Source organism: Somniosus microcephalus, chromosome 13, assembly GCF_052327205.1.
Source record: "Somniosus microcephalus isolate GS21.2 chromosome 13, FLI_Smic_1.0, whole genome shotgun sequence".
NCBI classification, from domain to species: domain Eukaryota; kingdom Metazoa; phylum Chordata; class Chondrichthyes; order Squaliformes; family Somniosidae; genus Somniosus; species Somniosus microcephalus.
The window spans coordinates 54,372,348-54,397,195 of NC_140999.1; the positions used below are offsets into that span (position 1 = coordinate 54,372,348).

General features: G+C 51.7%; 1 protein-coding gene across 1 annotated transcript in view; it reads left to right on the top strand.

Annotated features, from left to right (window-relative positions):
* Positions 1 to 24,848, top strand: part of LOC147108325 (receptor-type tyrosine-protein phosphatase delta-like) — a 620,473-nt gene that overhangs the window by 314,664 nt on the left and 280,961 nt on the right. The window contains exons 5-6 of the mRNA XM_086004913.1: positions 16,923 to 17,108; positions 18,063 to 18,071. Of these exons, the coding sequence (XP_085861039.1) occupies positions 16,923 to 17,108; positions 18,063 to 18,071 (195 nt within the window). The remainder of the gene's footprint in view (positions 1 to 16,922; positions 17,109 to 18,062; positions 18,072 to 24,848) is intronic.

Genomic DNA, 24,848 nt, shown 5'->3' on the forward strand with positions numbered 1-24,848 from the left:
TCAGACTAGCTCGTACCACAGGTTAGTTCGTAGCTCAGGCTAGCTCGTACCTCAGGCTAGCTCGTACCTCAGACTAGCTCGTACCTCGGGCTAGCTCGTACCTCGGGCTAGCTCGTCCCTCGTGCTAGCTCGTACCTCGGGCTAGCTCGTACATTGGGCTAGCTCGTACCTCGGGCTAGCTCGTACCTCGGGCTAGCTCGTACATCAGGCTAGCTCATACCTCAGGCTAGCTCGTACCTCAGGCTAGCTCGTAACTCAGACTAGCTCGTACCACAGGTTAGCTCGTAACTCAGGCTAGCTCGTACCTCAGGATCTCTTGTACCTCAGGCTAGCTCGTACCTCAGCATCTCTCGTACCTCAGGCTAGCTCGTATCTCAGGCTAGCTCACACCACAGGCTAGCTCGTAGCTCAGGCTAGCTCGTAACTCAGGGTAGCTCGTAACTCAGGCTAGCTTGTACCTCAGGCTAGCTCGTACCACAGGTTGGTTCGTAGCTCAGGCTAGCTCGTACCTCAGGCTAGCTCGTAACTCAGGCTAGCTCGTACCTCAGGATCTCTCGTACCTCAGGCTAGCTCGTACCTCAGACTAGCTCGTTCCTCAGGATCTCTCGTACCTCAGGCAAGCTCCTACCTCAGGCAAGCTCCTACCTCAGACTAGCTCGTACCTCAGACTAGCTCGTACCTCAGGCTAGCTCGTACCTCAGGCTAGCTCGTACCTCAGGCTAGCTCGTACCTCAGGCTAGCTCGTACCTCAGGCTAGCTCGTAAGTCAGGCTAGCTCGTACCTCAGGCTAGCTCGTACCTCGGACTAGCTCGTACCTCGGGCTAGCTCGTACCTCAGGCTAGCTCGTACCTCAGACTAGCTCGTATAGGCTAGCTCGTACCACAGGTTAGTTCGTAGCTCAGGCTAGCTCGTACCTCGGGCTAGCTCGTACCTCGTGCTAGCTCGTACCTCGGACTAGCTCGTACATTGGGCTAGCTCGTACCTCGGGCTAGCTCGTACCTCGGGCTAGCTCGTACATCAGGTTAGCTCGTACCTCAGGCTAGCTCGTACCTCAGGCTAGCTCGTACCTCAGGCTAGCTCGTACCTCAGGCTAGCTCGTAACTCAGACTAGCTCGTACCACAGGTTAGCTCGTAACTCAGGCTAGCTCGTACCTCAGGATCTCTTATACCTCAGGCTAGCTCGTACCTCAGCATCTCTCGTACCTCAGGCTAGCTCGTATCTCAGGCTAGCTCACACCACAGGCTAGCTCGTAGCTCAGGCTAGCTCGTAACTCAGGCTAGCTCGTAACTCAGGCTAGCTTGTACCTCAGGCTGGCTCGTACCACAGGTTGGTTCGTAGCTCAGGCTAGCTCGTACCTCAGGCTAGCTCGTACCTCAGGATCTCTCGTACCTCAGGCTAGCTCGTACCTCAGACTAGCTCGTTCCTCAGGATCTCTCGTACCTCAGGCAAGCTCCTACCTCAGACTAGCTCATACCTCAGACTAGCTCGTATCTCAGGCTAACTCGTAGCACAGGCTAGCTCGTAGCTGAGGCCAGCTCGTAGCTGAGGCTAGCTCGTAGCTCAGGCTAACCCGTAGCTCAGGCTAGCTCGTAACTCAGGCTAGCTCGTACCTCGGGCTAGCTCGTACCTCAGGCTAGCTCGTACCTCAGGCTAGCTCGTACCTCAGGCTAGCTCGTAAGTCAGGCTAGCTCGTAAGTCAGGCTAGCTCGTAAGTCAGGCTAGCTCGTACCTCAGGCTAGCTCGTACCTCGGGCTAGCTCGTACCTCGGGCTAGCTCGTACCTCGGGCTAGCTCGTACCTCAGGCTAGCTCGTACCTCAGGCTAGCTCGTACCTCAGACTAGCTCGTATAGGCTAGCTCGTACCACAGGTTAGTTCGTAGCTCAGGGTAGCTCGTACCTCGGGCTAGCTCGTACCTCGTGCTAGCTCGTACCTCGTGCTAGCTCGTACATTGGGCTAGCTCGTACCTCGGGCTAGCTCGTACCTCGGGCTAGCTCGTACCTCAGCATCTCTCGTACCTCAGGCTAGCTCGCACCTCAGACAAGCTCGTACCTCAGACTAGCTCGTATCTCAGGCTAGTTCGTACCTCAGGGTAGCTCGTACCTCAGGCTAGCTCGTACCTCAGGCTAGCTCGTAACTCAGGCTAGCTCGTACCAAAGGATCTCTCGTACCTCAGACTAGCTCGTACCTCAGGATCTCTCGTACCTCAAGCTAGCTCGTACCTCAGACTAGCTCATACCTCAGGCTAGCTCGTATCTCAGGCTAGCTCGTATCTCAGGCTAGCTCATACCACAGGCTAGCTCGTAGCTCAGGCTAGCTCGTAGCTCAGGCTAACCCGTAGCTCAGGCTAGCTCGTAACTCAGGCTATCTCGTACCTCAGGCTAGCGCGTACCTCAGGCTAGCTCATACCTCAGACTAGCTCGTATCTCAGGCTAGCTCATACCACAGGCTAGCTCGTAGCTCAGGCTAGCTCGTAGCTCAGGCTAACCCGTAGCTCAGGCTAGCTCGTACCTCAGAATCTCTCGTACCTCAGGCTACCTCGTACCTCAGACTAGCTCGTACCTCAGGATCTCTCGTACCTCAGCCTAGCTCGTACCTCAGCCTAGCTCATACCTCAGAGTAGCTCGTATCTCAGGCTAGCTCGTACCACAGGCTAGCTCGTAGCTCAGGCTAGCTCATAGCTCAGGCTAGCTCGTACCTCAGGCTAGCTCGTACCTCAGGCTAGCTCGTACCTCAGGCTAGCTCGTACCTCAGGCTAGCTCGTAACTCAGGCTTGCTCGTACCACAGGTTAGCTCGTAACTCAGGTTAACTCGTACCTCAGGATCTCTCGTACCTCAGGCTAGCTCGTACCTCAGCATCTCTCGTACCTCAGGCTAGCTCGTATCTCAGACTAGCTCGTATCTCAGGCTAGCTCGTACCACAGGCTAGCTCGTAGCTCAGGCTAGCTCGTAGCTCAGGCTAGCTCGTAGCTCAGGCTAGCTCGTACCTCAGGCTAGCTCGTACCTCAGACTAGCTCGTACATCAGGCTAGCTCGTACCTCAGGCTAGCTCGTACCACAGGTTAGCTCGTAACTCAGACTAGCTCGTATCTCAGGCTAGCTCGTCCCACAGGCTAGCTCGTAACTCAGGCTAGCTCGTAACTCAGGCTAGCTCGTACCTCAGACTAGCTCGTACCTCAGGCTAGCTCGTACCTCAGGCTAGCTCGTACCACAGGTTAGTTCGTAGCTCAGGCTAGCTCGTACCTCAGGCTAGCTCGTACCTCAGACTAGCTCGTACCTCAGGCTAACTCGTACCTCGGGCTAGTTTGTACCTCGGGCTAGCTCGTACATCGGGCTAGCTCGTACCTCGGGCTAGCTCGTACCTCAGGCTAGCTCGTACCTCAGACTAGCACGTACCTCAGGATCTCTCGTACCTCAGGCAAGCTCGTACCTCAGGCTAGCTCGTACCTGAGGCTAGCTCCTCAGTCAGGCTAGCTCGTAAGTCAGGCTAGCTCGTAAGTCAGGCTAGCTCGTACCTCAGGCTAGCTCGTACCTCAGGCTAGCTCGTACCTCAGGCTAGCTCGTACCTCAGGCTAGCTCGTACCTCAGACTAGCTCGTACATCAGGCTAGCTCGTACCTCAAGCTAGCTCGTAACTCAGACTAGCTCGTACCACAGGTTAGCTTGTGAATCAGGCTAGCTCGTACCTCAGGATCTCTTGTACCTCAGGCTAGCTCGTACCTCAGCATCTCTCGTACCTCAGGCTAGCTCGTACCTCAGATTAGCTCGTACCTCAGGCTAGCTCGTACCACCGGCTGGCTCGTAGTTCAGGCTAGCTCGTAACACAGGCTAGCTCGTAACTCAGGCTAGCTCGTACCTCAGACTAGCTCGTACCTCAGGCTAGCTCGTACCTCAGGCTAGCTCATACCACAGGTTAGTTCATAGCTCAGGCTAGCTCGTACCTCAGGCTAGCTCGTAACTCAGGCTAGCTGGTACCTCAGGATCTCTCGTACCTCAGGCTAGCTCGTACCTCAGACTAGCTCGTACCTCAGGATCTCTCGTACCTCAGGCTAGCTCGTACCTCAGACTAGCTCATACCTCAGACTAGCTCGTATCTCAGGCTAGCTCATACCACAGGCTAGCTCGTAGCTTAGGCTAGCTCGTAGCTCAGGCTAACCCGTAGCTCAGGCTAGCTCGTAACTCAGGCTAGCTCGTACCTCAGGCTAGCTCGTACCTCAGGCTAGCGCGTACCTCAGGCTAGCTCGTAACTCAGGCTAGCTCGTACCACAGGTTAGCTCGTACCTCAGGATCTCTTGTACCTCAGGCTAGCTCGTACCTCAGCATCTCTCGTACCTCAGGCTAGCTCGTATCTCAGGCTAGCTCACACCACAGGCTAGCTCGTAGCTCAGGCTAGCTCGTAACTCAGGCTAGCTCGTAACTCAGGCTAGCTTGTACCTCAGGCTAGCTCGTACCACAGGTTGGTTCGTAGCTCAGGCTAGCTCGTACCTCAGGCTAGCTCGTAACTCAGGCTAGCTCGTACCTCAGGATCTCTCGTACCTCAGGCTAGCTCGTACCTCAGACTAGCTCGTTCCTCAGGATCTCTCGTACCTCAGGCTAGCTCCTACCTCAGACTAGCTCATACCTCAGACTAGCTCGTATCTCAGGCTAACTCGTAGCACAGGCCAGCTCGTAGCTGAGGCTAGCTCGTAGCTCAGGCTAACCCGTAGCTCAGGCTAGCTCTTAACTCAGGCTAGCTCGTACCTCAGGCTAGCTCGTACCACAGGCTAGCTCGTAGCTCAGGCTAGCTCGTAGCTGAGGCTAGCTCGTAGCTGAGGCTAGCTCGTACCTCAGGCTAGCTCGTACCTCAGGCTAGCTCGTACCTCAGGCATCGCTCGTACCTCAGGCTAGCTTGTAACTCGCTAGCTCGTACCAGAGGTTAGCTCGTAACTCAGGCTAGCTCGTACCTCAGGATCTCTCGTACCTCAGGCTAGCTCGTACCTCAGACTAGCTCGCACCTCAGCATCTCTCGTACCTCAGGCTAGCTCGTACCTCAGACTAGCTCGTACCTCAGACTAGCTCGTATCTCAGGATCTCTCGTACCTCAAGCTAGCTCGTACCTCAGACTAGCTCGTACCTCAGGATCTCTCGTACCTCAAGCTAGCTCGTACCTCAGACTAGCTCATACCTCAGGCTAGCTCGTATCTCAGGCTAGCTCGTATCTCAGGCTAGCTCATACCACAGGCTAGCTCATACCTCAGACTAGCTCGTATCTCAGGCTAGCTCGTACCACAGGCTAGCTCGTAGCTCAGGCTAACTCGTAGCTCAGGCTAACTCGTACCTCAGGCTAGCTCGTACCTCAGGATCTCTCGTACCTCAGGCTACCTCGTACCTCAGACTAGCTCGTACCTCAGGATCTCTCGTACCTCAGCCTAGCTCGTACCTCAGCCTAGCTCATACCTCAGGCTAGCTCGTACCTCAGGCTAGCTCGTACCTCAGGCTAGCTCGTACCTCAGGCTAGCTCGTAACTCAGGCTTGCTCGTACCACAGGCTAGCTCGTACCTCAGGCTAGCTCGTAGCTCAGGCTAACCCGTAGCTCAGGCTAGCTCGTAACTCAGGCTATCTCGTACCTCAGGCTAGCGCGTACCTCAGGCTAGCTCATACCTCAGACTAGCTCGTATCTCAGGCTAGCTCGTACCCCAGGCTAGCTCGTAGCTCAGGCTAACTCGTAGCTCAGGCTAACTCGTCCCTCAGGCTAGCTCGTACCTCAGGATCTCTCGTACCTCAGGCTACCTCGTACCTCAGACTAGCTCGTACCTCAGGATCTCTCGTACCTCAGCCTAGCTCGTACCTCAGCCTAGCTCATACCTCAGAGTAGCTCGTATCTCAGGCTAGCTCGTACCACAGGCTAGCTCGTAGCTCAGGCTAGCTCGTACCTCAGGCTAGCTCGTACCTCAGGCTAGCTCGTACCTCAGGCTAGCTCGTAACTCAGGCTTGCTCGTACCACAGGTTAGCTCGTAACTCAGGCTAACTCGTACCTCAGGATCTCTCGTACCTCAGGCTAGCTCGTACCTCAGCATCTCTCGTACCTCAGGCTAGCTCGTATCTCAGACTAGCTCGTATCTCAGGCTAGCTCGTACCACAGGCTAGCTCGTAGCTCAGGCTAGCTCGTAGCTCAGGCTAGCTCGTACCTCAGGCTAGCTCGTACCTCAGGCTAGCTGGTACCTCAGACTAGCTCGTACATCAGGCTAGCTCGTACCTCAGGCTAGCTCGTACCACAGGTTAGCTCGTAACTCAGACTAACTCGTATCTCAGGCTAGCTCGTCCCACAGGCTAGCTCGTAACTCAGGCTAGCTCGTAACTCAGGCTAGCTCGTACCTCAGACTAGCTCGTACCTCAGGCTAGCTCGTACCTCAGTCTAGCTCGTACCACAGGTTAGTTCGTAGCTCAGGCTAGCTCGTACCTCAGGCTAGCTCATACCTCAGGCTAGCTCGTACCTCAGACTAGCTCGTACCTCAGGCTAACTCGTACCTCGGGCTAGTTTGTACCTCGGGCTAGCTCGTACATCGGGCTAGCTCGTTCATCGGGCTAGCTCGTTCATCGGGCTAGCTCGTACCTCGGGCTAGCTCGTACCTCAGGCTAGCTCGTACCTCAGACTAGCACGTACCTCAGGATCTCTCGTACCTCAGGCAAGCTCGTACCTCAGGCTAGCTCGTACCTGAGGCTAGCTCCTCAGTCAGGCTAGCTCGTAAGTCAGGCTAGCTCGTAAGTCAGGCTAGCTCGTACCTCAGGCTAGCTCGTACCTCAGGCTAGCTCGTACCTCAGGCTAGCTCGTACCTCAGACTAGCTCGTACATCAGGCTAGCTCGTACCTCAAGCTAGCTCGTAACTCAGACTAGCTCGTACCACAGGTTAGCTTGTGAATCAGGCTAGCTCGTACCTCAGGATCTCTTGTACCTCAGGCTAGCTCGTACCTCAGCATCTCTCGTACCTCAGGCTAGCTCGTACCTCAGATTAGCTCGTACCTCAGGCTAGCTCGTACCACAGGCTGGCTCGTAGTTCAGGCTAGCTCGTAACACAGGCTAGCTCGTAACTCAGGCTAGCTCGTACCTCAGACTAGCTCGTACCTCAGGCTAGCTCGTACCTCAGGCTAGCTCGTACCACAGGTTAGTTCGTAGCTCAGGCTAGCTCGTACCTCAGGTTAGCTCGTAACTCAGGCTAGCTGGTACCTCAGGCTAGCTCGTACCTCAGATTAGCTCGTACCTCAGGCTAGCTCGTACCTCAGGCTAGCTCGTAAGTCAGGCTAGCTCGTAAGTCAGGCTAGCTCGTAAGTCAGGCTAGCTCGTACCTCAGGCTAGCTCGTACCTCAGGCTAGCTCGTACCTCAGGCTAGCTCGTACCTCGGACTAGCTCGTACCTCGGGCTAGCTCGTACCTCAGGCTAGCTCGTACCTCAGGCTAGCTCGTACCTCAGACTAGCTCGTATAGGCTAGCTCGTACCACAGGTTAGTTCGTAGCTCAGGCTAGCTCGTACCTCGGGCTAGCTCGTACCTCGTGCTAGCTCGTACCTCGTGCTAGCTCGTACATTGGGCTAGCTCGTACCTCGGGCTAGCTCGTACCTCGGGCTAGCTCGTACCTCAGCATCTCTCGTACCTCAGGCTAGCTCGCACGTCAGACAAGCTCGTACCTCAGACTAGCTCGTATCTCAGGCTAGTTCGTACCTCAGGGTAGCTCGTACCTCAGGCTAGCTCGTACCTCAGGCTAGCTCGTAACTCAGGCTAGCTCGTACCACAGGATCTCTCGTACCTCAGACTAGCTCGTACCTCAGGATCTCTCGTACCTCAAGCTAGCTCGTACCTCAGACTAGCTCATACCTCAGGCTAGCTCGTATCTCAGGCTAGCTCGTATCTCAGGCTAGCTCATACCACAGGCTAGCTCGTAGCTCAGGCTAGCTCGTAGCTCAGGCTAGCTCGTAGCTCAGGCTAACCCGTAGCTCAGGCTAGCTCGTAACTCAGGCTATCTCGTACCTCAGGCTAGCGCGTACCTCAGGCTAGCTCATACCTCAGACTAGCTCGTATCTCAGGCTAGCCCGTACCACAGGCTAGCTCGTAGCTCAGGCTAACTCGCAGCTCAGGCTAACTCGTACCTCAGGCTAGCTCGTACCTCAGGATCTCTCGTACCTCAGGCTACCTCGTACCTCAGACTAGCTCGTACCTCAGTATCTCTCGTACCTCAACCTAGCTCGTACCTCAGCCTAGCTCATACCTCAGAGTAGCTCGTATCTCAGGCTAGCTCGTACCACAGGCTAGCTCGTAGCTCAGGCTAGCTCATAGCTCAGGCTAGCTCGTACCTCAGGCTAGCTCGTACCTCAGGCTAGCTCGTACCTCAGGCTAGCTCGTACCTCAGGCTAGCTCGTAACTCAGGCTTGCTCGTACCACAGGTTAGCTCGTAACTCAGGTTAACTCGTACCTCAGGATCTCTCGTACCTCAGGCTAGCTCGTACCTCAGCATCTCTCGTACCTCAGGCTAGCTCGTATCTCAGACTAGCTCGTATCTCAGGCTAGCTCGTACCACAGGCTAGCTCGTAGCTCAGGCTAGCTCGTAGCTCAGGCTAGCTCGTAGCTCAGGCTAGCTCGTACCTCAGGCTAGCTCGTACCTCAGACTAGCTCGTACATCAGGCTAGCTCGTACCTCAGGCTAGCTCGTACCACAGGTTAGCTCGTAACTCAGACTAGCTCGTATCTCAGGCTAGCTCGTCCCACAGGCTAGCTCGTAACTCAGGCTAGCTCGTAACTCAGGCTAGCTCGTACCTCAGACTAGCTCGTACCTCAGGCTAGCTCGTACCTCAGGCTAGCTCGTACCACAGGTTAGTTCGTAGCTCAGGCTAGCTCGTACCTCAGGCTAGCTCGTACCTCAGACAAGCTCGTACCTCAGGCTAACTCGTACCTCGGGCTAGTTTGTACCTCGGGCTAGCTCGTACATCGGGCTAGCTCGTTCATCGGGCTAGCTCGTACCTCGGGCTAGCTCGTACCTCAGGCTAGCTCGTACCTCAGACTAGCACGTACCTCAGGATCTCTCGTACCTCAGGCAAGCTCGTACCTCAGGCTAGCTCGTACCTGAGGCTAGCTCCTCAGTCAGGCTAGCTCGTAAGTCAGGCTAGCTCGTAAGTCAGGCTAGCTCGTACCTCAGGCTAGCTCGTACCTCAGGCTAGCTCGTACCTCAGGCTAGCTCGTACCTCAGGCTAGCTCGTACCTCAGACTAGCTCGTACATCAGGCTAGCTCGTACCTCAAGCTAGCTCGTAACTCAGACTAGCTCGTACCACAGGTTAGCTTGTGAATCAGGCTAGCTCGTACCTCAGGATCTCTTGTACCTCAGGCTAGCTCGTACCTCAGCATCTCTCGTACCTCAGGCTAGCTCGTACCTCAGATTAGCTCGTACCTCAGGCTAGCTCGTACCACAGGCTGGCTCGTAGTTCAGGCTAGCTCGTAACACAGGCTAGCTCGTAACTCAGGCTAGCTCGTACCTCAGACTAGCTCGTACCTCAGGCTAGCTCATACCTCAGGCTAGCTCGTACCACAGGTTAGTTCATAGCTCAGGCTAGCTCGTACCTCAGGCTAGCTCGTAACTCAGGCTAGCTGGTACCTCAGGATCTCTCGTACCTCAGGCTAGCTCGTACCTCAGACTAGCTCGTACCTCAGGATCTCTCGTACCTCAGGCTAGCTCGTACCTCAGACTAGCTCATACCTCAGACTAGCTCGTATCTCAGGCTAGCTCATACCACAGGCTAGCTCGTAGCTTAGGCTAGCTCGTAGCTCAGGCTAACCCGTAGCTCAGGCTAGCTCGTAACTCAGGCTAGCTCGTACCTCAGGCTAGCTCGTACCTCAGGCTAGCGCGTACCTCAGGCTAGCTCGTAACTCAGGCTAGCTCGTACCACAGGTTAGCTCGTACCTCAGGATCTCTTGTACCTCAGGCTAGCTCGTACCTCAGCATCTCTCGTACCTCAGGCTAGCTCGTATCTCAGGCTAGCTCACACCACAGGCTAGCTCGTAGCTCAGGCTAGCTCGTAACTCAGGCTAGCTCGTAACTCAGGCTAGCTTGTACCTCAGGCTAGCTCGTACCACAGGTTGGTTCGTAGCTCAGGCTAGCTCGTACCTCAGGCTAGCTCGTAACTCAGGCTAGCTCGTACCTCAGGATCTCTCGTACCTCAGGCTAGCTCGTACCTCAGACTAGCTCGTTCCTCAGGATCTCTCGTACCTCAGGCTAGCTCCTACCTCAGACTAGCTCATACCTCAGACTAGCTCGTATCTCAGGCTAACTCGTAGCACAGGCTAGCTCGTAGCTGAGGCCAGCTCGTAGCTGAGGCTAGCTCGTAGCTCAGGCTAACCCGTAGCTAAGGCTAGCTCGTAACTCAGGCTAGCTCGTACCTCAGGCTAGCTCGTACCACAGGCTAGCTCGTAGCTCAGGCTAGCTCGTAGCTGAGGCTAGCTCGTAGCTGAGGCTAGCTCGTACCTCAGGCTAGCTCGTACCTCAGGCATCGCTCGTACCTCAGGCTAGCTTGTAACTCGCTAGCTCGTACCAGAGGTTAGCTCGTAACTCAGGCTAGCTCGTACCTCAGGATCTCTCGTACCTCAGGCTAGCTCGTACCTCAGACTAGCTCGCACCTCAGCATCTCTCGTACCTCAGACTAGCTCGTACCTCAGACTAGCTCGTATCTCAGGATCTCTCGTACCTCAAGCTAGCTCGTACCTCAGACTAGCTCATACCTCAGGCTAGCTCGTAACTCAGGCTAGCTCGTACCACAGGATCTCTCGTACCTCAGACTAGCTCGTACCTCAGGATCTCTCGTACCTCAAGCTAGCTCGTACCTCAGACTAGCTCATACCTCAGGCTAGCTCGTATCTCAGGCTAGCTCGTATCTCAGGCTAGCTCATACCACAGGCTAGCTCATACCTCAGACTAGCTCGTATCTCAGGCTAGCTCGTACCACAGGCTAGCTCGTAGCTCAGGCTAACTCGTAGCTCAGGCTAACTCGTACCTCAGGCTAGCTCGTACCTCAGGATCTCTCGTACCTCAGGCTACCTCGTACCTCAGACTAGCTCGTACCTCAGGATCTCTCGTACCTCAGCCTAGCTCGTACCTCAGCCTAGCTCATACCTCAGGCTAGCTCGTACCTCAGGCTAGCTCGTACCTCAGGCTAGCTCGTACCTCAGGCTAGCTCGTAACTCAGGCTTGCTCGTACCACAGGCTAGCTCGTACCTCAGGCTAGCTCGTAGCTCAGGCTAACCCGTAGCTCAGGCTAGCTCGTAACTCAGGCTATCTCGTACCTCAGGCTAGCGCGTACCTCAGGCTAGCTCATACCTCAGACTAGCTCGTATCTCAGTCTAGCTCGTACCACAGGCTAGCTCGTAGCTCAGGCTAACTCGTAGCTCAGGCTAACTCGTCCCTCAGGCTAGCTCGTACCTCAGGATCTCTCGTACCTCAGGCTACCTCGTACCTCAGACTAGCTCGTACCTCAGGATCTCTCGTACCTCAGCCTAGCTCGTACCTCAGCCTAGCTCATACCTCAGAGTAGCTCGTATCTCAGGCTAGCTCGTACCACAGGCTAGCTCGTAGCTCAGGCTAGCTCGTAGCTCAGGCTAGCTCGTACCTCAGGCTAGCTCGTACCTCAGGCTAGCTCGTACCTCAGGCTAGCTCGTAACTCAGGCTTGCTCGTACCACAGGTTAGCTCGTAACTCAGGCTAACTCGTACCTCAGGATCTCTCGTACCTCAGGCTAGCTCGTACCTCAGCATCTCTCGTACCTCAGGCTAGCTCGTATCTCAGACTAGCTCGTATCTCAGGCTAGCTCGTACCACAGGCTAGCTCGTAGCTCAGGCTAGCTCGTAGCTCAGGCTAGCTCGTACCTCAGGCTAGCTCGTACCTCAGGCTAGCTGGTACCTCAGACTAGCTCGTACATCAGGCTAGCTCGTACCTCAGGCTAGCTCGTACCACAGGTTAGCTCGTAACTCAGACTAGCTCGTATCTCAGGCTAGCTCGTCCCACAGGCTAGCTCGTAACTCAGGCTAGCTCGTAACTCAGGCTAGCTCGTACCTCAGACTAGCTCGTACCTCAGGCTAGCTCGTACCTCAGTCTAGCTCGTACCACAGGTTAGTTCGTAGCTCAGGCTAGCTCGTACCTCAGGCTAGCTCATACCTCAGGCTAGCTCGTACCTCAGACTAGCTCGTACCTCAGGCTAACTCGTACCTCGGGCTAGTTTGTACCTCGGGCTAGCTCGTACATCGGGCTAGCTCGTTCATCGGGCTAGCTCGTTCATCGGGCTAGCTCGTACCTCGGGCTAGCTCGTACCTCAGGCTAGCTCGTACCTCAGACTAGCACGTACCTCAGGATCTCTCGTACCTCAGGCAAGCTCGTACCTCAGGCTAGCTCGTACCTGAGGCTAGCTCCTCAGTCAGGCTAGCTCGTAAGTCAGGCTAGCTCGTAAGTCAGGCTAGCTCGTACCTCAGGCTAGCTCGTACCACAGGCTAGCTCGTACCTCAGGCTAGCTCGTACCTCAGGCTAGCTCGTACCTCAGACTAGCTCGTACATCAGGCTAGCTCGTACCTCAAGCTAGCTCGTAACTCAGACTAGCTCGTACCACAGGTTAGCTTGTGAATCAGGCTAGCTCGTACCTCAGGATCTCTTAAACCTCAGGCTAGCTCGTACCTCAGCATCTCTCGTACCTCAGGCTAGCTCGTACCTCAGATTAGCTCGTACCTCAGGCTAGCTCGTAACACAGGCTAGCTCGTAACTCAGGCTAGCTCGTACCTCAGACTAGCTCGTACCTCAGGCTAGCTCGTACCTCAGGCTAGCTCGTACCACAGGTTAGTTCGTAGCTCAGGCTAGCTCGTACCTCAGGCTAGCTCGTAACTCAGGCTAGCTGGTACCTCAGGATCTCTCGTACCTCAGGCTAGCTCGTACCTCAGACTAGCTCGTACCTCAGGATCTCTCGTACCTCAGGCTAGCTCGTACCTCAGACTAGCTCATACCTCAGACTAGCTCGTATCTCAGGCTAGCTCATACCACAGGCTAGCTCGTAGCTTAGGCTAGCTCGTAGCTCAGGCTAACCCGTAGCTCAGGCTAGCTCGTAACTCAGGCTAGCTCGTACCTCAGGCTAGCTCGTACCTCAGGCTAGCTCGTAACTCAGGCTAGCTCGTACCACAGGTTAGCTCGTACCTCAGGATCTCTTGTACCTCAGGCTAGCTCGTACCTCAGCATCTCTCGTACCTCAGGCTAGCTCGTATCTCAGGCTAGCTCACACCACAGGCTAGCTCGTAGCTCAGGCTAGCTCGTAACTCAGGCTAGCTCGTAACTCAGGCTAGCTTGTACCTCAGGCTAGCTCGTACCACAGGTTGGTTCGTAGCTCAGGCTAGCTCGTACCTCAGGCTAGCTCGTAACTCAGGCTAGCTCGTACCTCAGGATCTCTCGTACCTCAGGCTAGCTCGTACCTCAGACTAGCTCGTTCCTCAGGATCTCTCATACCTCAGGCTAGCTCCTACGTCAGACTAGCTCATACCTCAGACTAGCTCGTATCTCAGGCTAACTCGTAGCACAGGCTAGCTCGTAGCTGAAGCCAGCTCGTAGCTGAGGCTAGCTCGTAGCTCAGGCTAACCCGTAGCTCAGGCTAGCTCGTAACTCAGGCTAGCTCGTACCTCAGGCTAGCTCGTACCACAGGCTAGCTCGTAGCTCAGGCTAGCTCGTAGCTGAGGCTAGCTCGTAGCTGAGGCTAGCTCGTACCTCAGGCTAGCTCGTACCTCAGGCTAGCTCGTACCTCAGGCATCGCTCGTACCTCAGGCTAGCTTGTAACTCGCTAGCTCGTACCAGAGGTTAGCTCGTAACTCAGGCTAGCTCGTACCTCAGGATCTCTCGTACCTCAGGCTAGCTCGTACCTCAGACTAGCTCGCACCTCAGCATCTCTCGTACCTCAGGCTAGCTCGTACCTCAGACTAGCTCGTACCTCAGACTAGCCCGTATCTCAGGCTAGCTCGTACCACAGGCTAGCTCGTACCTCAGGCTGGCTCGTACCTCAGGCTAGCTCGTACCTCAGGCTAGCTCGTACCTCAGACTAGCTCGTACATCAGGCTAGCTCGTAACTCAGGCTAGCTCGTACCACAGGTTAGTTCGTAACTCAGGCTAGCTCGTACCTCAGGATCTCTCGTACCTCAGGCTAGCTCGTACCTCAGCATCTCTCGTACCTCAGGCTAGCTCGTACCTCAGACTAGCTCGTACCTCAGACTAGCTCGTATCTCAGGCTAGCTCGTACCACAGGCTAGCTCGTAGTTCAGGCTAGCTCGTAGTTCAGGCTAGCTCGTAACTCAGGCTAGCTCGTACCTCGGGCTAGCTCGTACCTCGGGCTAGCTCGTACATCGGGCTAGCTCGTACATCGTGCTAGCTCGTACCTCAGGCTATCTCGTACCTCAGACTAGCTCGTACCTCAGGATCTCCCGTACCTCAGGCTAGCTCGTAACTCAGGCTAGCTCGTAGGTCAGGCTAGCTCGTACCTCAGACTAGCTCGTACCTCAGGCTAACTCGTACCTCGGGCTAGCTCGTACATCGTGCTAGCTCGTACCTCAGGCTATCTCGTACCTCAGACTAGCTCGTACCTCAGGATCTCCCGTACCTCAGGCTAGCTCGTAACTCAGGCTAGCTCGTAGGTCAGGCTAGCTCGTACCTCAGACTAGCTCGTACCTCAGGCTAACTCGTACCTCGGGCTAGCTCGTACCTCGGGCTAGCTCGTACCTCAGGCTAGCTCGTACCTCAGGCTAGCTCGTACCTCAGGCTAGCTCGTACCTCAGACTAGCTCGTACCTCAGACTAGCTCGTATAGGCTAGATCGTACTACAGGTTAGCTCGTACCTCGGGCTAGCCCGTACCTTGTGCTAGCTCGTACCTCGGGCTAGCTCGTACATCGGGCTAGCTCGTACCTCGGGCTAGCTCGTACCTCGGGCTAGCTCGTACCTCAGAGTAGCTCGTACCTCAGGATCTCTCGTACCTCAGGCTAGCTCGTACCTCAGGCTAGCTCGTACCTCAGGCTAGCTCGTACCTCAGACTAGCTCGTACCTCAGGCTAGCTCGTACCTCAGGCTAGCTCGTACCTCAGGCTAGCTCGTACCTCAGACTAGCTCGTACCTCAGGCTAGCTCGTACCTCAGGCTAGCTCGTACCTCAGGCTAGCTCGTACCTCAGACTAGCTCGTACCTCAGACTAGCTCGTACCTCAGGCTAGCTCGTACCTCAGGCTAGCTCGTACCTCAGACTAGCTCGTACCTCAGGCTAGCTTGTACCTCAGGCTAGCTCGTGGCTCTGCACATTGTGGACTGCTGCTTTGTGACTGAAAAGGAAAAGGAGAGCAGCTGTCGCAAGACGTGGCAGGAAGGGAGGGAAGGATACCGATTGGGCTCGTGATCTACTCGGCAAATTGTTGAATTTAATCCAGATTCCTGGAAACAAGCTGAAGGTCCGAGCGTTTTGTCTTTGTGGGCCTCTGAGATGTGTACTATGAAACCTCATGGACCACGCGTTTTAAATCTAGCTTTCCATTAATTTGCATATATCTCACGTTGCTGATACGTGGTGCTCTGCTTTTTGGATTTATCCACCAATGAGAGAAACTTTCCCTCAAAAACGCTGTCTTTTTTCCATTCCTGAATGAGCATTACAATTGGCCTTAAGTCAAAAGGATTCCTGTCAACAACCTCCTACTGGAAAATGTGCTTGTGTGGATGTCGGACATGGACAGAATGCCCCCCCCCCCCCCCCACGGTTGAATAGCCTGCCGACGCACTCTGTCTAGGCCATGCGTGAATAACGGCCACTTGGAGAAGGTATGAAAGGTTAAGCAGTGCTTGTGGAACCAGAAAGGAAGACAAGTGACAGGGCGGGAAATGGTGGAAGGGAGAATTTCTAAAAATAAGTGGATGTCAAGAAAAAAAACTCTCCCTCAAAATCACCATCTTGTTCCATCCCTGAATGAGCATACCGTTGGATTCTGTACAATTCTAGCCAAGCAAAGTGGATCTGTGTAGAATTCTACAGCGTAAAAAGCCAATTTGTCACAAAACATGAGGGTTATACTCATGCTTTTACTCATATACTCATACTATTTTTATCCACACTTTTGCTCTGTTCTTCTCTCCCACATGGCAGCTGTCTTTCATTCTGCCAGCGCAATTTACACTTCATCTAGAGCCATCCTTTGTTTCTTAACCTGTCCCATTACCATCTCCTTTTGCCTTGAATATCTCTTAATGTCTCTTAATCTCTCCTGCCTTCCATCCTGTCACAGACCTTCCCTTTTGTTCTTTCATCCCCTCCCCCCTTTCCCAGCCCCTGCACTTGCTTAAAAATCTGTTCCATTTCCTGCTTTTTTCCAGTTCTGACGAAAGGTCATCGACCTGAAACGTTAACTCTGTTTCTCTTTTCACAGATGCTGCCTGACCTGTTGAGTTTCTCTAGCATTTTCTGTTTTTATTTCAGATTTCCAGCATCTGCAGTATTTTCTTTTTGCATTAGGGTTATACTGCATCTCTGCTACTCCTGTCCATCATACAATGTATAGATTGTGCTCTATAAAGTTCTTCTCAACCCGTTGTATGTCGAAAGGGTGGAATTCAGGGTTGGCTCTTGGAATGCGAGTGCGGTTTTCTGTTAGGATGGCGAATTAGCCAAGTTTACTGGATTTTGGAGTCTGCAGACCCAGTGCCGCCACCCTGTTCTGCGCTGTTCGGTGTCAGGGCTACTTAAGTGGGCCTGCATTCACAACTGGAGTCAATGAGTCCATTCATTAATACTTTCTGTCTTTCTGGCCCCAATGCAATTTAAGTAAAACGGATGGACAATTTGGGGGGTTTCCCTTTTCAGGCCTAACGTAAACTAGATTTGAGTTTTTCTAATTGTCTTCCCTCACCACTTTCTGCTCGCAGAGGACCAGCTGCCTTCCGGCTTCCCCAACATCAACATGGGCCCCCAGCTGAAGGTGGTGGAGCGCACCCGAACGGCTACCATGCTGTGCGCGGCCAGTGGAAACCCAGATCCCGAGATCACCTGGTTCAAAGACTTCCTGCCTGTCGACCCGAGCTCCAGTACACGCATCAAACAGTTGCGGTCAGGTAGGGGCCGGAAAAAAACCCAAAATATTACCGACAAATCCAAAAATGATTAATCTGCTTCTTTAAAAGAAAACGTGGAACCAAAAGACCTTTGTGTAGCTGTTACTGCTGTTGATGTTTGTGACGTCCTCATAGCTTGTCATTCTGTCTGTCTGTCCTGTGCCTAGAGCTTTCTTTGATTCACGCTGCTCACTGCTGTGACTGTATCTCCAGTTCCTTTCATTATATTCTTTGAAGTGGCTCTTCCTCCCTGGGCCTACTGTAACCTCCATTTATTTATTTTTGTTCTTTTTCTTCTTGTTTTTCTTTTCTCTCTCTTTTTTTCCATTTGGGATTCCATTCTGTGACCAATGTGTCAAATTGAAAGTAATCGTTGGGATTGGGAAACTCTTATGAAGCTTTTATGCTGTCCTTGCTGGTTGTGGTATGTGTAGGTGAGGAGGCGGCAGCCATTCTAACCCAGTGGAACCATTGGCAAAGTGAACAAGTTGTATCAAGAACTTCAGTGAACATGGTACAAAAAAAACCTGACCAGTCGAATTTTTTAGCTTGTATACAAAGTCTAAAATAAAACCTATTTTAAAAAAGGAACTAACATATAAATGTTTAATCTAAACCTCACATCCTGCAGTGAGCTGCACTTAATCCTTCACATGATTGAACTCCCCAAAAGGTTCAAGGACCTCTATTGCCATGGTTTTGAACTTTGACTTTAGCAACTGATCTATCCTTGCTATTTTGCGAATGCATGTCGCTCATTATATTAACAACAACAAAATACTAACAATCATTTAAATAAGATGACGGTGAATTGAATTAACCTTTTTTTCTAATGTGTTTGAACCTAAGTAAAACATTTAAGTCTAAAGCTTTTTAATGTTACATAACAATGACTATGTAGCTGAATAATGTCTTCTATAATGTTTTCTTTCTTTCTGTTTCTTAATCTTAAAGAATCCTTTGGTAAGTATTTGGCTTCGAAGCCTAATTCACAAAACCCTCTCCAGACTAATGTCACAAATAGCTTAAAATGCATGCTTGCATTTTACTAACTGTTTAAAAAAAAAACCCCGCTGGTCCTACCCAACCGACCTACACAAGACTGTTGTTGTTTTAAACCCCATCAGACAACCCTGTCCATAACCTAGCAACAGATTTTACCCAGAATCCCTTAGAAATTCTTCATGCTCCACCCTCTTGAACTATACCCGTTTTCTGCATCCATTGTAGTCTTTTGGAGTTCCACATCTAACCCATACAGATACCTCTCCTTAATGCGGTCATGTCTTGGCTTAGGATCAACCATGCTCAATTTTAACAACCTCTATAAATTGTTATACTCACCCTGGGACCATTTCAGTTATTTAAGTTGCCATTAATACAGGGTATTACATTGTTTTCCTAAAGTAAGCAAGCTCCCTCAGTGACTGGCAGATAAATACATTCGGAGCCATACAGAGCAAGATGGGCCCAGGTTTGATCCCAGTCTGAGAAATGACCTAACCTCAGTTGGGACCCTACAGTTGGGGTCCTACAGTTGGGGTCCTACAGTTGGCCTTAGGGAACAAGCAGCCGGAGTTCCCACTCTTGATTGTGGTCCAGTGACTCCCGTTGGAAAGTGGAACACTGGGCAGCCAGGCACCAGGACAGATTCAATCATACGAAAAGCTGATTGAACAATATTCTCTCCTCCCTCCCCATCTGTCCATTGTGTGACCAGGTTTAGCTGTGGTTCCCCACATAACAGGATAACCTGATGAAACTCAAGCCTGGGCTTTGCGATAGGCATTATTTTAAACGGGTTACCGCCAGTGTTAAAATGATGTTAATCGGAGACTTTGAGCCTCAGTGTTGAGGCTCAGATATGAGGAATGGCCTCTTGGGTAAGGTATCAGAGGGAGGCCTGAGCCGATGTAATCAAGCCCAACCTTCAGCAGAGGAGGGGACTAAATTGAAGGGAAGGGTGATGGAGTTCTGAGTAGATAAAAGTGGATGAAAGGGCCCTAAAAATAAGTTCCTTCCCTATTATAAGTTCACACAATAGCTACAAAGATGCTAACTGAATGATTTCTGAGAGTTAGGAGCTTCTCGAGGCTGCACTGCCCAAACCTTGCAAGCTGCTTCTCGATACTTCTATAAACTACTTATATATACTTTACAGCCAATAAAGTACTTTTGAAGTGCAGCCACTGTTGTAATATGTTGTAATCTAGTGAGTCGAGATTATACCAGGTACTCATCAGTAAGAACTCCGCACTCTATAATTCTCACTAATCACTGATCAGCCAGAGGGATAAGCATTTATATTAAGTGAAATCTATCTATCAATATTTTTAATATTTATAATATATTAAAAATCAGTACGTGGGTCATGCGTTCTATTGAAAAATCCTATGTCAACATTCCTATGAAGATTCTTGTGTTCAGAAGTCCACAGTAGTGGTGATGCTTCCCTGTAACGCCAGTAGGAGATGCTCTAATAGGATTTCCAATGTTAATCTGGTCACTGAACTGCGACGGGCCCTGTAACAAATGACTGGAAATGCTTTGAGTCTCCAGCGTGCAGTCGCAGCCCTCCCACCACTAGTGGCTCTGTAGCGCGGTGTCACCCAGCCCCACCCACCATTTTTGATTTTATTCTTTCCAGCAGGTAAGTTTTATTTTTAATTTAATCTATTCATAAATTTAATTTTAGGTCTGTATATCTTCTTTAAAATTAAACATCCTGGGGACCTGCATCATTCCTACCTGGCCCGCTCCCCTCGGCTGCCCCTGACTCCTCACCTGGCTCCATGGCCTCCCTCGCTGCCCAGACTGCACCTTAAAAGCCTGTTCTTGACCTGCACCACTGAGAGAGGGTGGGTTTCCGCATTACTTGAATACATTTGGAGTTTTAATTAACAGGGCCATCCCCAATAATGTGAGGAAAGGATCCCCTTTAAGGAATTCCGACCCCTCCCGCATCAAAAGCCACTTCCCTGTGAAGGCCAGGAACTGGCGGTTGAAGCACAAGCAGGTTGCATTCACCAGCAGGGTTTCATTTATTTTTAACACAGGTTTCCTGCTCGTAAACTGAACAATTCCCTTTGAGGGCTCACCTGCTGAGGAAGCCCCTGTTTGAAATGCAAAGGTTTAAATAACACGGCCTTCCTCAAATCTCCAGATAGGTGGGGAATCTATTTTTCCTCCAATACAAAAGCAAAATACTGCGGATGCTGAAAATCTGAAATAAAAACAGAAAATGCTGGAAATACTCAGCAGGTCAGGCAGCATCTGTAGAGAGAGAAACAGAGTTAACATTTCAGGTCGATGACCTTTCGTCAGACCTTTCTGCACAACCGATCAGACATTTTCCTATTCTCCTCTTCCTACCCTTCAGCCTTTCCTTTCCTACCACCCTGAGTGCCCACCGCTCACCCTGTTGGCCTCCCTCCTATTGCCCTGTGCCCACTCCTCACCCATTCAATCTCCCTGTTATTGCCCTGTGCCCACGCCTCACCCTGTTGGCCTCCCTCCTATTGCCCTGTGCCCACTCCTCACCCATTCAATCTCCCTCCTATTGCCCTGTGCTCACTCCTCACCCATTCAATCTCCCTCCTATTGCCCTGTGCCCACTCCTCACCCATTCAATCTCCCTCCTATTGCCCTGTGCCCACTCCTCACCCATTCAATCTCCCTCCTATTGCCCTGTGCCCACTCCTCACCCATTCAATCTCCCTCCTATTGCCCTGTGCTCACTCCTCACCCATTCAATCTCCCTCCTATTGCCCTGTGCCCACTCCTCACCCATTCAATCTCCCTCCTATTGCCCTGTGCCCACTCCTCACCCATTCAATCTCCCTCCTATTGCCCTGTGCCCACTCCTCACCCATTCAATCTCCCTCCTATTTCCCTGTGCCCACTCCTCACCCATTCAATCTCCCTCCTATTGCCCTGTGCCCACACTCACTTTTCCTTCTCCCTCCTAGCACCTCCCACCATGTAAACTCTGTGCCCATTCAGGAGAACATTTTATGGGGGAGGTGGCGGGAAGTTTTTGTGCAATCTCAGAACTGAGGGTGACGGAAATGCTCAGCTGCCCTTCACGAAGTAGGACGGGTTGATCCTGCAGTCAGAGACTTGGCAGGCAGGTATTTCCATTCAGGACCTGCTTGTTGCATTGGATGTGAAACTCCTTCCAGTATCTAAAGCTTCTGTTAGATCATAAACCGTGGAACACTCTTAAAGGTATATTCTGACTGCCCTTTCCTCCCCACCCCTCCCTCCCCTTTAATTAATCTTAGCTTTCAGCACCCACACCATCACATATAGGTGCTCTCCTAATAGCTAACAACCTGCTTTATTAACTGTAACTGTTACCTAATAACCCTAACAGATTAACACCCCACTCCCTTTAGATTAACTCCCTTTAGAAACTCAACACAGTTTCAGGCTGCAGTTTGGCACATTCTGGAATTGGGAGCTACCTAAATCCGACACTTTTGGAAAGGGATGGTTTCCCCTTTATCTATATATTTTATTTTATTTTATTTTGATGTTGAAGTTGGGTGTTGTTGTGTTTCTTTTCTTGAACTGGCAGGAAGTGATGTCAGTGTAGAATATAACATCCTGTATTTGACTTGCCCCAGACAGTCCTCTTCTAGCTGGTGTCCCATTGGGCTAATCTAGTGATAACATTCACCACTGCCAAGCAGACATTTTATAGTTAACAAGCTCTTAAGCTAACTCAAAATAGACCCAAATGCTTTAATCTAGTTCCTGGTGGGCACAAAACTGCCCTTTAGCACTAAGATGGCATTCCCACTCGGAGGAGCAATAGACGGCTGGTCTCGGAACTGGAAAGTGCCACCCTGCCTGCTCCAATGGCTGAGCAGGTTTATCCCGTGAGTAGCTGAGTCATTCAGACCAGAATGTCCTACATTCGACCACCGCGCCCCCCCCCCCCCCCGTCTGTGGTGAATTGGCTCATCTCAAGTAGATCGGTCATAGGGGCGCTACCGTGGGACTTAGATCAAGGAGGGGATTTCAATCAGGGCTCCCCTTCCTGATTGCTCTGCAGGGACCACTGCTGGAAGTGCACATGTGTGGATGTCTGGTGAGGATAGGAGCAGGATCTGTGATGATGCCCTGTGCGGTCAAATGGCCTCTTAGCACTCACTATCTAGATGCACTCAGCAGTAATGGCTATTTAGGTGAAGTACCGGAGGACAATTGGTGCCACGTCACCATACCCCAGCAAGGAGTCAACACCTTCAGAAAAGATCTGAATGGCTCCGCTACTCATGGGATAAACCTGCTGAGCCATTGGAGCAGGCAGGGTGGCACTTTCCAGTTCCGAGACCAGCCGTCTATTGCTCCTCTGAGCGACAATGCTAACTGAGTGCCATCGTAGGGGCAGTTTTGTGCCGTGGCACCATGCCCACCAAGAACTAGATTAAGGCATTTGGGTCTATTTTGAGTTAATTTAAGTGCCTGTTAACTAAAAATGTCTGACTAGCTAGCGAAGGAAAGGTACGTGACACATTCGTGCAATAAGGGGTGCTCTTCAGAGGCTGGGGGCTGAGGCACATTGTTGGGGCAGAGGAGAGGGAGCTTTACTCTGCATCCAACTGTGCTGCACCTGACCTGGGATTGCTTGGTGCAGACACTGAGTGCCTGGAAAGGGAACTTGCTCTTTTTCCCAGTGCTGACATCCCTCACTGTGATGAGCATAGAAGTTTTTTTTTTTTAAGAGTCCCTAGATAATTCTTTTGGCTGCGTTTTGAACAGAGAAATTTGGTACAAGCTGTCCTTGTAAAGAGAGAATATGTTCTGTTTGGAAATTAGGCCTTTAACATCCTTTAACTCATATTAAAATGCCCTGTCATAATGTTTCAGTGAGAAATAATAGCCCTGTAGTTTAAATACTGCTATAGGGGTGAGGGGGAAGGGAGAATATAAGTAAGGAAAACTCTGCTTTTGACAATCCAGTGGCTCAAAGGTGCAGTGTGTCTTCCTCCCAAACTGTGCGTTAGAATTCTGAGTCAGCCATTAACTCATGACCTGGCTGCCGTTTTATGGGAGTAAGTTTCGGAGTTAACCTGCAAAGTGGGAGGTCCTTGTTTTTGAGCGAGGGTGCCGTGAACCCTCTCCATCCCCTTCCCCAATATAGCCCGTCAGGTGACCACGGATCACTGTTGATCTTGGTCTTCGGAGACCCAGCGTCCTGCCATCCTGCCTGAGAAGGAAAAGGGAAGTTGTTGAACAATGGCACGGATAAGGGGGCTGTGGGTATTTGGGATGTACCCCAGTATGTAGGCAGAGATCCATCCCCCTTCCAAAATGGCTACCGAACAATCAAATTCTGTGACCCATTGGAACTCTGTATCCAAGACACCAAGCGTTTGGATGTGCCGGATTTTAGGAATGTGGTAAAATGTTGCCTGAAATTGTGCCTCCTTGCTGGTAGCCAAAGGACCTGCCATCTGTTAAAGGAAGATTGTGCCACACTCAAAGAGGAGTCAAAAAAAAGTTGTGACTTCTGAAAATGTTTTAAATATCCAACCAGAGCAATTTCGGATTCGCCTAATGGAATAGTTTTGCATGGTATCTGATCCCGCCCATTTGGTGATGAGGGGCGACTCTGGTCCCATGGTTACATTATTTGAATGTACATTACAATGCCCCATGGAACCCGAAGTCCTGGGATTAATGTGGGAGCAGTGCCCACATTGCCTCAATCTGAATCATAGAATCTTACAGCACAGAAGGCGGCCATTCAGCCCAGCATGCCTGTGCCAGCTCTTTAAAGAAGCCGTTCAATTGGTGCCACTGCCCTGCTCTTTTCACATAGCCTTGCAAATCCTGGAATTTAACTCGTGTACTTTTCGACCCCTGACCTTTTCCACGTTCCTAGAGAGATTTGGGTGAGGAGTTGGGAGGTCCTCTGTCAGTGACACATACAGTGCACTGTGGGAGGACGCTCCAGGATGATTCTGGACCTTGGGTACGCACCCAATCCAGATTTATCCCAGAATGAATCTGCAGGCTCACGGTGTATTTTGTTACGCACACAGCTGAATATTCAGTGGTATGTTTTTGGAGACTTTAAAAGCAGAACACTTGCACTGTCAATCACAGGTGCAGGAAATGGGATTGCAACGCCACTGTCTTGCTGATTAACAGTACTACTTCCTCTGGAGTGTAGGCTCCCAGCGCAGGAGCGACGCATCTGGCAATCGAAAGTCCGCTCAAAACGGGAGCGATTTGAGTCCTAAAGACCTTCTAAACCTGACTTGAGCTTAGGGTTGCCAACTCTGGTTGGACGTAGTCCTGGAGGTCTCATCACATGACCTCCTGCCTTCAACCGCCCCGCCCCCACACTCCCGCCATTGCTCGCCCAACGCGGCCAATCTCTCGGCGCCACGCCAGTTGGGAACAAAACAAATCTTTAATACCCAATCAAATGATTCTTGACTGTGAGTCAAACAGTTTTATCCTCCCCCTCCCATCTCAAATATTTTTAGAACTAATAAAACACTTTTTTTTATATACCCCTATGATTTTCTCCAGGGTTGCTTACAGGAGATTAATCATCAATTTCAGGAATCTCCAGGCCAATCCTGATGGGTTGGCAACCCAACTTGAACGCCACCAGGTTGTAAGAGCAGCCAAGAAACTGGCTTACTGGTCTCGGTAACGTGGTGACGCCCAGCCAATAGAGTTCAAACAGATCAGACCAGCGTCTAAAAATTGAGCCTC